General features: G+C 47.5%; 1 protein-coding gene across 5 annotated transcripts in view; it reads left to right on the forward strand.

The window, feature by feature from the left end:
• GMIP (GEM interacting protein) overlaps positions 1–6,335 on the forward strand; it is a 93,701-nt gene extending 87,366 nt beyond the window's left edge. For 3 of the 5 annotated variants that reach the window (XM_084836423.1, XM_084836424.1, XM_084836425.1), the window contains one exon: positions 3,853–6,335. In XM_084836423.1, coding sequence (XP_084692549.1) covers positions 3,853–4,244 — 392 coding nt within the window. In that variant the 3' untranslated portion in view covers positions 4,245–6,335. The remainder of the gene's footprint in view (positions 1–3,852) is intronic. The other 2 variants (XM_084836426.1, XM_084836427.1) reach the window with 1 other exon arrangement.
• The last annotated feature ends 7,281 nt before the right edge of the window (positions 6,336–13,616 follow it).

Raw genomic sequence — 13,616 nt, forward strand, 5'->3', positions numbered from 1 at the left:
TTGCAGCAATAGATCTCAAAGATGCTTAGTTTCATATCGCAGTTGATGGCTCGCACCAGAGGTTCCTATGCTTTGTCATCGGTTCCAAGATGTTCCACTTCAGAGTGTTTCCGTTCAGACTAGCTACCACGCCAAGGGTATTCACCAAGTGTATGGCAGTGGTGTGTGTACATCTCCGGGTCCAGGGTATTGAGATCTACGCATATCTGGAAGATTGGCTTATTATTGCGTCCTCCCAAAAGCATCTACTTCAAGCAATAATAGTCATCTGCAACCTTCTGGCTGCCTTACATCTGCTAGTGAACAAAGAAAAGTCTGCTCTGAAGCTGACTCACATGATTCTGTTCATTGGGGCCGTGTTAAACTTGATTACAGCTCGAGTCTGTCCGCCACAAGACTGTGCTTCAACTATTGTCCACCTTGCCAGTAAACTGTGTCAGCAGCCCTGCACAACAGCATTCATCATTCAGCGCCTTCTGGGTGTGATGGCAGCAACCATATATGTGGTGGCTTGGGCTCGGCTCCAAATGAGGCCTCTTCAGAACTGGTTCTTTGTGCTTTCAACAGTACAGGTGATGCTTGTTGATTCTGACTAAGGTTGCCGAGCAGGATTATTCGTACACTCCATTGGTGGATGGACTTACACAATTTCAGTCAAGGGGTTCCATTTGTTTGCCCATCACCTTCACTGGTACTTGCAACCAGTGCTTCTCTCCAGGGGTTGGGGGGTCATTGTGGCTCCCTCAGGATCCAAGGACTGTGGTCTCTGGAGGAGAAACAGTAGCATATCAATATTCCCAAGTTATTGGCAGTGAAGAAGTCCCTTCAAGCTTTTGAAATGGACCTTCGGAACAGACAGGTACAGGTGCTTACAGATTATATGGTGGTAGTCTGGCATCTTAACAAGCAAGAGGAAACACATTCCTCCCATCTAGTCATGTTGACCTTCAACATCTTCAGCTGGGCCATTCCTTGCAGAATTGTGTTGACGGCACTTCATGTAGCTGGCACTGACAACATCCTGGCAGATTCTTTAAGCTGGACTTACCTGTTGTCCCACAAGTGGCAGATGGCTCCTTAAATCCTTCATCGTCTCTTTAGACAATGGGGAACTCCTGCAATAGATCTGTTCACAAGTCAGCAGAATGCGATTTGTGAGAGCTTTCACTCAAGAGCAGGAGTGGGCCAGAATGCACTGGAAGATGCTTTTCTGTGGACAGGCCATCTCGTCTATCTGTTTCCACTATTCCCTCTTCTGCCGAAGGTCCTCACAAAGGTCAGGCACAATGGTACCGAGTGCATTCTAATTGCTCCATGGTGGCCGAGGCAGGCCTGCCCCACTCTTGGAACTAGGTGAAGCAGTTTCTTTGTCTGTCGTCGGTGCTGGACCTCCTCTTCTATGGCTGAAGCCACATTTGTCACCCAGACTTATCAACTCAAATTAACTGCATGGAAGATTCGTTAGCGGACTTGAGGCTGAGTTTTCCTTCAGAGGTTGTACCAGGTTTGGAGGCAACTAGGAAGCCATCAACTAGACAATCTTATGTGAGTAAGTGGACAAAGCTTACTGCCTTTGTGAAAGCAAAAGGATTTGATCCAGTCCGGGGGTCACCTGAAAGAGTCTTGTGTTTTTTGCACGATCTATTTCAGAAAGGACTTAAATATTCTTCAATACGAGTTTATTTAGCTGTGATCTCAGCGAATCATCATTCCATTCAAGGGTTTTCTGTATTCTCGCATCCGACCGTCTGTCAATTCCTAAAAGGAATATGGCACACAGGGGTGGTGGCAGAGTCCGGTTGGGGGCTTGAGCTCAGTGGATTACCTCCAGTTTGGCTTCCCGGATTGGAGTCCACGGACTGCCGCACTTGCCCGACTTGGCACACACCAAGTTGGGAAAGGATAGTGGGCCCCACTGCTCTGCTGAGCCATCATTCTGCACAAAACGGCAGCTCAGCCTTTTCTGTAAAGGCCGATTTTACGTAAGTGGCGGCTGTAAAGAGGCCCATTTACTCATCATTACAGGCATAAATGGTCGAGCAGCTGGAGGGGGTCTTGTGCACCCCCATGTGGCATGGGCAGGAGTAAGTTTGCCCACCCCTAACAGCACACTGCTCCTCCAGTTCCAGTACTGGTACTGCAATGGAGTCTCTCAGTTGTGCTACAGGCTTTGACATCAAAACCCTTTGAGCCGCTTGCTACTTCTGATCTACGTCTACTTTCTGGGAAACTCACCTTCCTTGTAGCGATTACATCAGTGAGAAGAGCTGGTGAACTTTGTGCTTTGCAGGTCGACCTGCCTTATCAAGTTTTTCATAGAGATAAGGTGGTGCTCTGACCAGACATTACATTTATCGCAAAGGTGGTGTTGGATTTCCATGTAAATCAAGATTCCTACCCCGACCTCACCATTGGAGTCAACGTTGCACACCCTCGATGTCCAGAGAGCATTAGCCTTCTACAGGTCCAGAACAGAAGGCTTATGTAAAACATAATGACTTTTTGTCTGTTATGGGGGATCACAGAAAGGGCTTCCAGTCTCATCGCAGAGGTTCATCTCTTGGATTGTATAGACTATTTGACTTGCTTATGAGATCACTGGACTTGGGTTAAGCCATTGACATTTGTTAGACATTACAAGCTCAAAGTTCGGGCCTGAACAGACTGCTCTTTTGGCCATGCTGTGCTATTGTTGATATTACAGTGACACACCGACACACCACCGGTAAGTCAGCTTGTTAATCGCCCACATGTGTGATGCACAGAGACCACGAACAAGAAAGGCAGGTTGCTTAGTTGTAACTCTAGTTCTTGGAGTGGTCATCTGTGCATTCACACAACCCACCCACCGTCCCCACTTCGGTGTCAATGTCAATATTGCTGTTGGTACTGAGGTGAGATTTTTGTACCCTTGGTTTCAATGCCAACTAGGTGGTCTCAAGGAACTGAGGGACTGGGTGGGGACCCACTCGGGACATGCACAGTAGGATGGGGGGAGGGTTCCTGCCCAAACGTTCCTTGGCTATTAGAAGCTTCCTGAATCGAAGCTCCACATAGGCGCAGAGCCCATATGTGTGATGCACAGATGGCCACTTGAAGAACTACAGTTACAGGTAAGCAACCTGCCTATCCAATGATCGTTCCAAGCATCACATGGGAAACAAGGGTACTCTGAAATTCAGTGTAATGACCCTGTCTACCTAGGCAGAAAGAGCTGGCTACAGTGGCCAGCAACTTCTGTACTCCCTTACTCAGTGCAGGGGACTGAAAAGCCACAGCTTTTTTTCTCAGAATGGCGTTTATAGCAGACAGGAAGAGCAGTAGCTTAATTCATGGCCTGAATAGAAACAAAGTACTTTAATGCTGAAATTAATATGGGGTTAAACCACTGATACATAAAAACAGAGATGCAAATGCAACCTTGGGGAAGGACCCTAGGCACATCTCTCTACACTACAAACTTAAACTGGTTTAACAGCCATTTCATATCCCCAGGGAACCCTAGGAACTGTAGTAACCTGATGTAAGTTTGTCATGCAGATACACCCTAAGGAACAAAAAAAGCTACAAAAAATAGATGGCTGGTGCACTTGCTTCCATTATGGGCAGGATTGGTGGGCCCTATCAATTGCTATTGCACAGATTGAAAGGGAAAGATTTCTGCCTCCTGCCCCAGAGAAGACACATATTGCTTGTGTTCTAGGGGGAGCTCTTTGTGGTTTCCCAGAGCAATCCAGCCAACCCTTTAATAAGCACTATTTTTAGGCAAGCATCATTCAGGTTCAAATAAGTTTCCTGGGATGATACATTAAACAGGTCATTTAATTCCCTAATTCTCTTCTTCTCACTCAGAGTTGAACAGCAGGGACAGCACTGAACTGAAGGACTCTCTGCTTGACCCAGATGCCACAATCAGCCCACATTCCAGGGGGCGCTTCAGCCGGATGCCAGTGAAACATGCTCGCACCATCATCCCCAAAGTTTCCAGCCTGCCCCTGCTGGTTGCTGCCCTGTCAAACCCAGAGGCAGTAAGTGGCCTCCTGGACCCAGGGACAAGCAGCCGCAGTGCCTCGCCGGACACCCGTGGGAAGCGCAAGCACTTTGAGATCACGCCAGAGACTGCCAGGATCGTCTCCAAGTTCCATCCTCATAATGAAAGCCACGACAGCTGTCAAGCTGAGCTGGGGACACCACTCCAGGGAAAGTCTGTGGATGCACTAGAAGGAAGCAAGACTGAGTCTTGAGCCATCAGAGCTTCCTTTTAGGAAGCAACATGGACAGAGGGCAAAACCCCACTTCCTGGAGACAATTTGGAATGGCCAGATCATAATTCTCCAAAAGCAGAATATGATGGCCTCCGTCTCTCCATCAGTCTGACAGTATGCTTGGAAACTGGAAAAGAAATCACCGTGTTTCTCCCACAAATATTGGGGTGCTTCCAGATGGAGGGTTCCTAGCACTACCCATTAAAAGACATTGTGCAGCTATTCCACCTTTTCCTCATAGATTTTTTTTGTGTGGGAAGAAAAAAGACACAAGTGGTGGGAAAACACAGGAGGGCTACAAGTGGAAGACTGAATCCTCTGGACCCCCTGTATAATTCTGTGAATGAAGCAAGGCGATCCTACAATAAGAGCCTTCTCTGGGAAGCACCCTTGTGGGGAGGGGTCTTCTTCCAGATTTAACTGCTGCACTGTATCAGTTTACAGTGTGTTTTGCATAGCTGTCCCCAAAGGAAGGGGATGAGCCAGGGCTGGGATGCCTTAAGTTACAAACCCAGTGGTGCAGGCTCTCAAAATGAGGCTGATGCGGAGAGCCTAACTCCAAGGATTGTTGGGGTAGGGTGCGATGGTTCAGGCAAAATCCAGGGTAGTTGAGGTGTGGGTCTTCCAGCGATGCTGGGTATGATATGTGGCTGTGCTGGGACTACATGATGGGAGATCGGATCAGACTGGCATGAGTAGGGCTGCATGTACCCTGAGGTTTAAATATCAAAATTGTTGTCAAGAAAGCCAATTCTTATAACTTTTCTTATTTTCCATCATTCTACTTTTTCTTTTTTTTATTACTGTGTATAATTTATTCTACACCTGCTATTTATATAGAAGGAGAGAGACCTACAAAAGTCATTGAAGCACCACCCCGATCCCTGGAATACTTATAGTCCCACCTCTGTAGCTTCTGAGCTTTCAGAAGGCATTGCCCACACACTTTCGAGCATATCTTTGCCCTCCTCAGAGCTAGAAACTTGCTTTAAAAAATGAAAACAGATTCTCTGGAAGCTGAGTTCTGTTCCCAGTATAATTTTCTGTGCTCTCTCCCCCTTCCCCCGTGATGTCCGTGTCTGAATCACAAGGTGGCAGTCCTACTGTATGTATCCTCCATGGGAACCTGCCACCAGTTGGGGCTTCCAACCCTATGTACATGCACTGAAGTAGATGCATGCCTTTGTGGCTACGTATTGGCTGCATACAGTTTCCTACATGGTAATCCTATCAGGGTGGTAACATTGATATGAGTGAAGCAACTCTCAGTAGGATGCAGAACATGGTAAATATCTTTCAAAGCAGAAACTGAACAGCAGCATGGAACAACCCTGCACTGAAGTCATGCAGATACCAAAGCAGATCCAACCATTTCCACTCTCACCCCCAGTGTGTCTTCATTCTGAATCTCATGCTGCCAATGTGTGATTGAGCCATAGAGCTGGCCGCACATCAGTGCAAAGCCAGTGTTAACACATGCTTTTGCCCTAATGCAGATACATTATGATTGCTGATTGCTGGAGCAATGATTGCTGGAGGCATGACAGCCTTTAAATGTAAATTAGGAAGTAATAAATACTGGGGCACTAGTTGCCCCCTCAGCATCTTGGAATATAATTTGTTATATTTTCACCACCACACATTTAACTCTAGGGGTAAGGCTGGAGGCTACATAACAAGCTACATAACAGCCTCCCCCAACAGCCTCCCCCAACCAGCATAACAGCCTCCCCCAGCCCCCCCAATAGCCTCCCCCAACCCCAGCCTCCCCAGATGTGTTGGACTACAAATCCCACCATGCCCAGTTAGCACCAGGTTGGGGAAGGCTGCAGAGTTAATGAACTGGAGCAGCTGCAGATTCACAAGAACTGTAAAACCAGAGGACAGGTTACATACAGAGAATCACCTAAGCCATCTCCATATTTCTCACTCACTGGCTTCATGCCTCGTCAAGAAAATTATACAAATTCTTTCTTAGCAGTTTGGAGAGAAGTTACAAAATAAATAAAATCAATATTCGGAAAGGGGAGTGGAGGAGTCCTGTGGTTGCTTAGCCTCCCCATCTCTGATAAACTGGTATTTAATGTTAGTACTTTGCTGCAGATTAAATTATGGGGGGGGGGGAGGTTGTCACACTGGTTTCCTGTTGTGCATTCTTGAATTTCTCATCATTAGTTATGGTTCAGCCTGGCCCATCAACAGGTCAAATGGGATACTGGTTTTGGTTGCCAGCCTCAGCTACTGGTACCTGTACTGCTTCCACTGCTAAACCACTGGCTTGGTCATTTTGTTTCATTTCAGAGAAAGAGGGATTAGCCAGCATCTTAGCGGTACTGAGACTACTGGAAAGGGGCTTAGCTGTTCTGAATGGTGTGTTTTTAAAAAAAGGGACCACCCCATTACTAGAGAGGCTGCACCCATGCTTGGCTACCCTTATGCCCAAGTTCCAGCACTCTTCCAGGCACATGAGCACACAGAGATCCTCTGGCTACAATGGCTTTGTCAGTGGAGGGTGCCAAGCACTATTTACATTGGCTTCCTCCACTGAGATAAAAGTCCACAGCACCAACGTGAACAAGTTAGCATGTGACAAATTCCACCAGTCCACCCTGTTGTGTGCATATGCTGCACACAAGTGCACACACTGAACCTTCTCTGGCATCTCAGTTACCTCCCAGCAGGGGGAGTCGGCTGATGGGAATTTCAAATGTCAGAGGTATTATGTTTCTTAAGCTCCATCCTGTTACATGAAGAAATAGCAGAATCCCAGATAAGTAAACTAACATAATTATTATGATCTAAGCCAGGGGGTCACAAACTGCATCCCTAACTTGTCAGGCAGTGGGGGGCAGGGAAGTTAAAATGTTTGGGCCTCCCCATCTGTAAGACAAAACAAAGACCCTCATCCCGACTGGCAATTCTCACTCATGTGCAGCTTGGGGTCGAGTGTATTAAAGGAACAGGCACGGATCAGGACTGCATGGGGTCTTCCTGGTGTGTTTCCAGATGCTTAAAGGAGGACTCTGAGACGCAAACTGCTCTTGAAAACAGGAGTTCTTATGCTGCCCATTTGCAAGTGAGGGCCTGTATGTTTTCCCATCTGTGAACCATAGCAGCTGGGTGGATGTGTGGTTTGCACTGAGAAATCAGTGCAGGGAGGATTGGAAGGGTTAAACTGTGGCTGTTTTTTGTAAAATAAATAGATGTTCACAGGTCCAGTCTCGCTCATCGGGTGTAGTTTGGCCTTGTGTGCCAGTAGTCACTGATGAAGACATAGGGTGGTCAGGTGTCCTACTTTACGGAGGATAGTCCTCAATTTGAAGGGCTGTCTGGTGCAAGTCTAGTTTAAAGATTAAGAACCATAAGAAGAGAGCGCACAGACAGACCTTGAAGTTGCCCATCAATACTCAGTCCCTGGACAGCAGACTGAGCAGGCACACAGCTCACCTAGTGGTCACAGTCTTCCCCACTAGGGCGAGATGTATTTCTCTTTAAATTATAGCAATTATTTTTAATTACATCTATACATATAAGCATATGCAAATTCTATGCAAATCTGTGCCTTCTTTTTGTGTGATGCATTTCTTTTTTATCAATGTGTAGATGGCCACCTGCTTAGCATTCTGCTTCCCTCCACACTCCATGTCTGTGCTCCCCATGAAGCTTTCATATTTTTTTTAAAAAAGGTGTTTTGTTTTTACTTAGTTATTTCAAGGCTGTGCCCCCATGTCTATGCTGGGATACACATTTGGTTGTTCTTTTTAAAGTGCAAAACATATTCTTCACACACACACACCCCACCACTCCCAGAAGCAAAACTATACCCAACCCCAGAGGTTGGGCATAGCGAGATTGCCACCACACAGGAGGCAAATTTGGGACACCTTCAAAGCTGGCAGAGTGGGTAGATATGGTCCATGGGGCATGATCTCCCAGGAGTTGCTCCTCTGCAAGCCTAATTGAAATGAATTGCTGCTTTGCAAGAGCAGTAAAGACAGGTTGCTTACCTGTAACTGTAGTTCTTCTAGTGGTCATCTGTGCATTTACACATATGAGCTCTGCGCCTGTGCGGAGCCTCAATTCAGGTAACTTCAGGTAAGCTGACGTGTTTTGGAAGGAACTCCCCCCCCCCCCGCTGTATACTGTGCATGTCCCAACGGGTTCCCACCTATTCCCTCAGTTCCTTGAGACCGACATTGTGGCCTCAAAACAAGAGGATACATCTTTGGTACCAACATTAAACTCAAGTAGGACACCGAAGAGGGGACAGTGGGTAGGTTGTGGGAATGAACAGATGACCACTCAAAGAACTAGTTACAGGTAAGCAACATGTCTGTCTTCTTCATGGTCTCTGCATCACACATATGGGCGAGTAGCAAGCTGACTTGCCGGAGGCAAGAACTGATGACAGGACTGTGCATCCGAAGGAACAGTCAGCTCTTGCTCTGACATCCAGTCAGTAATGTGGCACAAATGTTGATGGCATAGACCAGGTTGCAGCACGACAGAGCTCTGGGATTGCAATCCCCCTCTCAAAGGCTACTGACATTGCTAGCACTCTAGTGGAATGTGCATGTACCAGAACAGGTAAGTCAAGACCAGCCAACTCATGCCAGTTCGATTGTCTTGACCATCCAGGAGGTGAACCATTGCGATGATAAAGGCTGTCCTTCCCATTGTCCCCCGTAACAAATAAACAAATTAAGTGACTTTTGAAACGACTGTGTCCCGGACTTATTAAAAGCAAGTGCCTGTGGGACATCCAGAGTATGCAGCATAGATTCCAGTGGAGTAGACAGAGATGGAAAAACTCTTGGCAAGACAATGTCTTGACTAAGGTGAAAATCAGAGACTGCCTTTGGTAAAAGGGCAATATCAAGACGTGAGATGTCCTTATCCCTGTGGAACAGAAAGGGGATCTACAGGAAGAGCGCAAAGTTCACTAGCCCAGCAGGAAGAAGTGATCATTATCAAAAAAGCCACCTTCCAGGAGAGAAGAAGCAAGTCGACTGTTGCCAATGTTCAAATGGCTTTGATGACAATGCCTTAAGTACAACCAAGATACTCCAGGCTGATACTCTAGGTTGGATCAGGGGCACTAGGTTCTAAACCCCTCTCAAAAACGTCCTTGCAGTTGGATGCGAGAACAGGGAAAATCCCTCAATAGCAGGGTGAAATGAAGAAATGGCTGACAGATAAACCCGAAAAGATGAAAGCTTGAGGACTTTATCAAACAGTAGAAACAAGAGGGCCTAGTGCACAGCGCACCTACGAGGGTCAAATCCAAAAACTAAAAACACCACCCATTTTCCAGCATACAAATGGAAATGTTTGGGGGCAGCATCAAGAACCCTCTGTACTGAGGGTGGTACTGCTTCCAAGTCGATCAACTGATTTTCCATGCAGTCATGTGAAGTGTTAGCAAGTCTGGGTGTTGCACCCAACCCCACCCCCATATGGGAAGAGATGGTACCAATGGAAGTCTGAGATACTGACCCCCTGCCATCTGGAGAACAGAGGCGAACCATGCTTGCCTGGGCCACCACAGTGTGATCAAAATGTACTTTGCGTTGTCAGACCTGATCTTTGCTAGTACCTGCGTTATCAATGGGAATGGAGGAACCGCATAAAAGAGGGTCCCTATCCATGGGTGGATGAATGCATCTCCCATCAATCCCTGATCACAGCCTGCTCAACTGCAGGATCATAGAAAGACAGCATTGTCCCTGGTGGCAAATAGATCCACTGTTGGTGTACCCCACTGGTTGAAAAGAGCTGCTAAGATGTCCCTGTATATCTCCCACTCATTGGAGGTTAGTGTCATGCAACTGAGGTGGTCTGCAAGGATATTGTCAACACCGGTGATGCGCACAGCGGGTTCATGACAGGTTTGACAGGCTACACACCAGTGAAGGTTCTGCATTGTAAGGGCAGAGAGGGGAGGTGATCTCATTCTGCTGTGCTTGTTCAGGCAAATGATCACTGTTGCATTGTCCGATGTAACCTTAACCCATCTGCCAGCCAGGTCCAATTTGAATGCCACAAGTACTTTTTGAACTGTGTAAAGCTCCAAGAGATTGATGTGGTTGGTGGCTTCTTTGGGAGTCCATTGGCCATGCATCGTAAGACTTGTGCAGTGTCCCCCCAGTCCCGAGAAGAGTGAGAAACCCAGATGACAGGCAGTAGAACAAGCCTTCTGTACTCATCGGTTTTGGCACTGAATAGAGCCAAACCGTCAAAAGGCAGGTCTTTGATCCTGGATCGCACCTCTTGAGAAAGCCCAGTTGATCGCAACCCGGCATGGTGACAAAGTGCCACAGCTCCCACCAGTGCTTTTGAGTCACAATCCACTTGATGCCTTAACGTATGGATCTGCTACCCTGAGAGTCTCATTGCCTCATTCTGGAATACAAGGGCTAGGTTCTTCTAGTTGTCTGGTAAGTGCTCAAACAGTCTACCGACCTTATCCCACAGGAGGAGCTGGTAGCCCAACATGGCAGCTTGATACTTTGAGTCTGTGAGGCCCATAGCAGCTGAAGAATAAATGCATCTACCTAAGAGGTTAAGGCGATGTCCTTCCCTGTCAACTGGTGAAGTGTGTCGTCAATGAGATTTCCCTTGTGCTGCCTCCACAGTGATGGAGTTGGGGGCAGGGTGTTGAAAAAGAAACTCTGCCTCTGACTCCTGCACCTTATACATACGTTCAAGGTGCTTCAATGTAGCTGGCATGGTAGATGGTGTTTTCCAAGACTGCTTTATCATGGCCAGCAAGACAGGCAACATCAGGATGGAGACTGGATGAGTCGCTTCTGTGTTGACAGCATCAGAAACCAGATCTTTGACCGAAGGTGCCGTCTGTTGAGTAGTCAGTTCAAGTGTCTGAGCTACTCTCAGCTTCTGATCAGTGAACTGACCTAGGTCCTTCGATGGGGAAACAATGTCCTGGGATCCCACCACTGCATCGGGAGAGGAGACTGAAGGATGCACAGAGGAAAGCAGTGGCAAATCTGAGAGGTATCCCTCGGTGCCAGATGGTGGTGAGTCCTGGATAAAAGTGTACGTGCTCCAGTGGTTGTCCAGCTGGAGGCACGATCTCCGGTGGTTGTTCGGCTGGAGCCTGCTGTGTAGCTGGAGATGCCAGTACTGACTGGACCACAGGTGGTAGCACGAACTGCTGTGCCTGTTCTGCCCGCACCTGAGGTGATGGCAGGGTCATCCCCAAAGACAGCTGAGAATCCAAAGGAACAGGTGGTGTGCCCGAAGGATACCCTCGGTATTGGGTGGTCTCAATACCGAAGCAGATGGGCATCAATGATAGCGTCCATCAGGTGGTTCAAACCAACGATAATAGGGACAATCATCCGCATCCCAATAGCGGGGTCTCCCATGCGGCAGTCGCCAGTCAGAGCGGCGATCCCAATCCAGAGGTGACATCAACCAGTCACTTGGCTAATCATAAGGTCATTAATAATCTCTCGCCAATGGTGCAGAGAACATAAGAGTTTGCGAGTCACAAAAATAATCCCTATCACCGTCCCTCCATGGTAATTTCTACTGGGGGGGCAGTCCTGGGGACACATCTCGAATCTCCCCCTTCATTGTTGAGGTAATCGGGCAGGGGCCAATGCAGTCTGAGCGACTGGAGGTGGTAAAAGTGGTGGGATGGGAGGGATAGTCTTCGGTGTCGAAGAAGGTCAATCCCGAGGAGGGTCAGGCAGCATTGGAGGCTGCGGTCGGCTCCAAGAGAATTGTGAAGATGGACGTTGAACAGTCAACTCCGACAGCCGCAGCCAGTCCTGACTGGAACCATCTGGCCTCTTTGAAGATGTTTTACATTTCTTTCTACCCTCAGTAGAGCGAAGTGCTGCCTGCTTCATTGTCCTCGCTGTTTCATCAGTTTTGTTGATAATGACAGCGTCAAAAACTGACCCAGGGTTGGGGGTTAGTCTTGCATACTCGCCACAGTATGAGCAGGATACTTTGGGGATTTCTCTCCCACTGAGGCAGGTGGGGGCATAGTCGGAGGTGGGGCAGCAGGTGGTTGAGCCATGGTTGTTTTAGGTTGCTCAACAGTTTCAAGAGCCCTACGCCACAGTACCACTTTAAGCCTCTCGGGGCAGTTTCGATGTGCCTGCTTGGAGAATGCCTGGCAGTGCGGGCAAGACTCTTCCACATGCCCGTCTCCTAACCAAAAGAGGCAGAGGGAATGGCTGTCTGACGGCAGTAGCTTGCTGCCGCAGTGTGTACACTTTCTAAAGGGGACCCAGAGGGCCATATGCCCTTTCAGGCAATCACTAGATAAATATGCAGATCACAATAAAACACAAAATAAAATAACGCAAGAAGAAACGGATAGAAATGACAATAGATAGAATTTAAAGAACGTCACTAACAAAGTTACTGAGACTGACCAAGAGAAGCTCCCTTACGAGGCTGCCACAATGGTGGATGAAAGAGAACCAAGGGAAGAGGTGGGACATGTGCAGTAGACAGTGTGGGAAGTGTTCCCGCCAAAACACCTCAACTATAGACGTTTTCTGAATTGAGGGTCCGTGTAGGCACAGAGCCCATATGTGCGATGCACAGAGACCATGAAAAAGAACCTAACATTGTTGGGGATTTCTTAAAAAAAAACAAAAAAGTGTCCAATGTATACCCAACCCCAACCCCTTTGGTTTTCCAGGGGAAATGCTCCTACTTTGCGCTGGTAATTCCACCCGCCTCTCTGCTTCGGTGACAGAGGTGTTGAGTGTATGGCCACAGCTCCAGCATTGCCAATCTCACACATGTGGAGGGAGTCGGCGCCTTTTCATATTTGGATTCGTGTTCAAGGCAGTCTGCCTCCTCCCAACCTTGCTGTGTGTTTCCAGGGAGCTGTTTCAAATAAATATCCGCTCTGAGGTTCTCCCTAAATCAAACTTGGCTGGGAGGGAAGAAAAGTCATCCAGCTTGTTCCCCTGCTGCAGCGATGTGCGAGATGCCAATTTCAACTGTCTTTAAAAAAGAAAGAAAAAAGATTACAGTAATTGTGTAATTTAAAGAAACATACAGAAGCTGACTTGCCAGAGTGCCTTGGAAAACTATCCATTACCTAATCAATGTAATTGGGGTCTATATAATAATATATGTAGGTGGGCATCCCCCAAAATTAAAACCCACAAGACCCATGATGCAGTTCACTACTGGGTGCATTCTTAAGGTACATCAGTGCTTGGCTTTCCAGGGATAACTACTTCAGAAGTAATTCTTCTATTTTAGCCTGCACCGCACAGTCTCTCCAGTGGTTAATTTCAAGGGTTCAAGTCCCATTTTGTTCTCTGCCCTAGCAGCCCCTCTCTAGGAATATCTAGG

The sequence above is a fragment of the Heloderma suspectum genome, chromosome 2 (assembly GCF_057233095.1).
Source record: "Heloderma suspectum isolate Gila_16-S chromosome 2, 16-S_ref, whole genome shotgun sequence".
Taxonomy (NCBI): Eukaryota; Metazoa; Chordata; class Lepidosauria; order Squamata; family Helodermatidae; genus Heloderma; species Heloderma suspectum.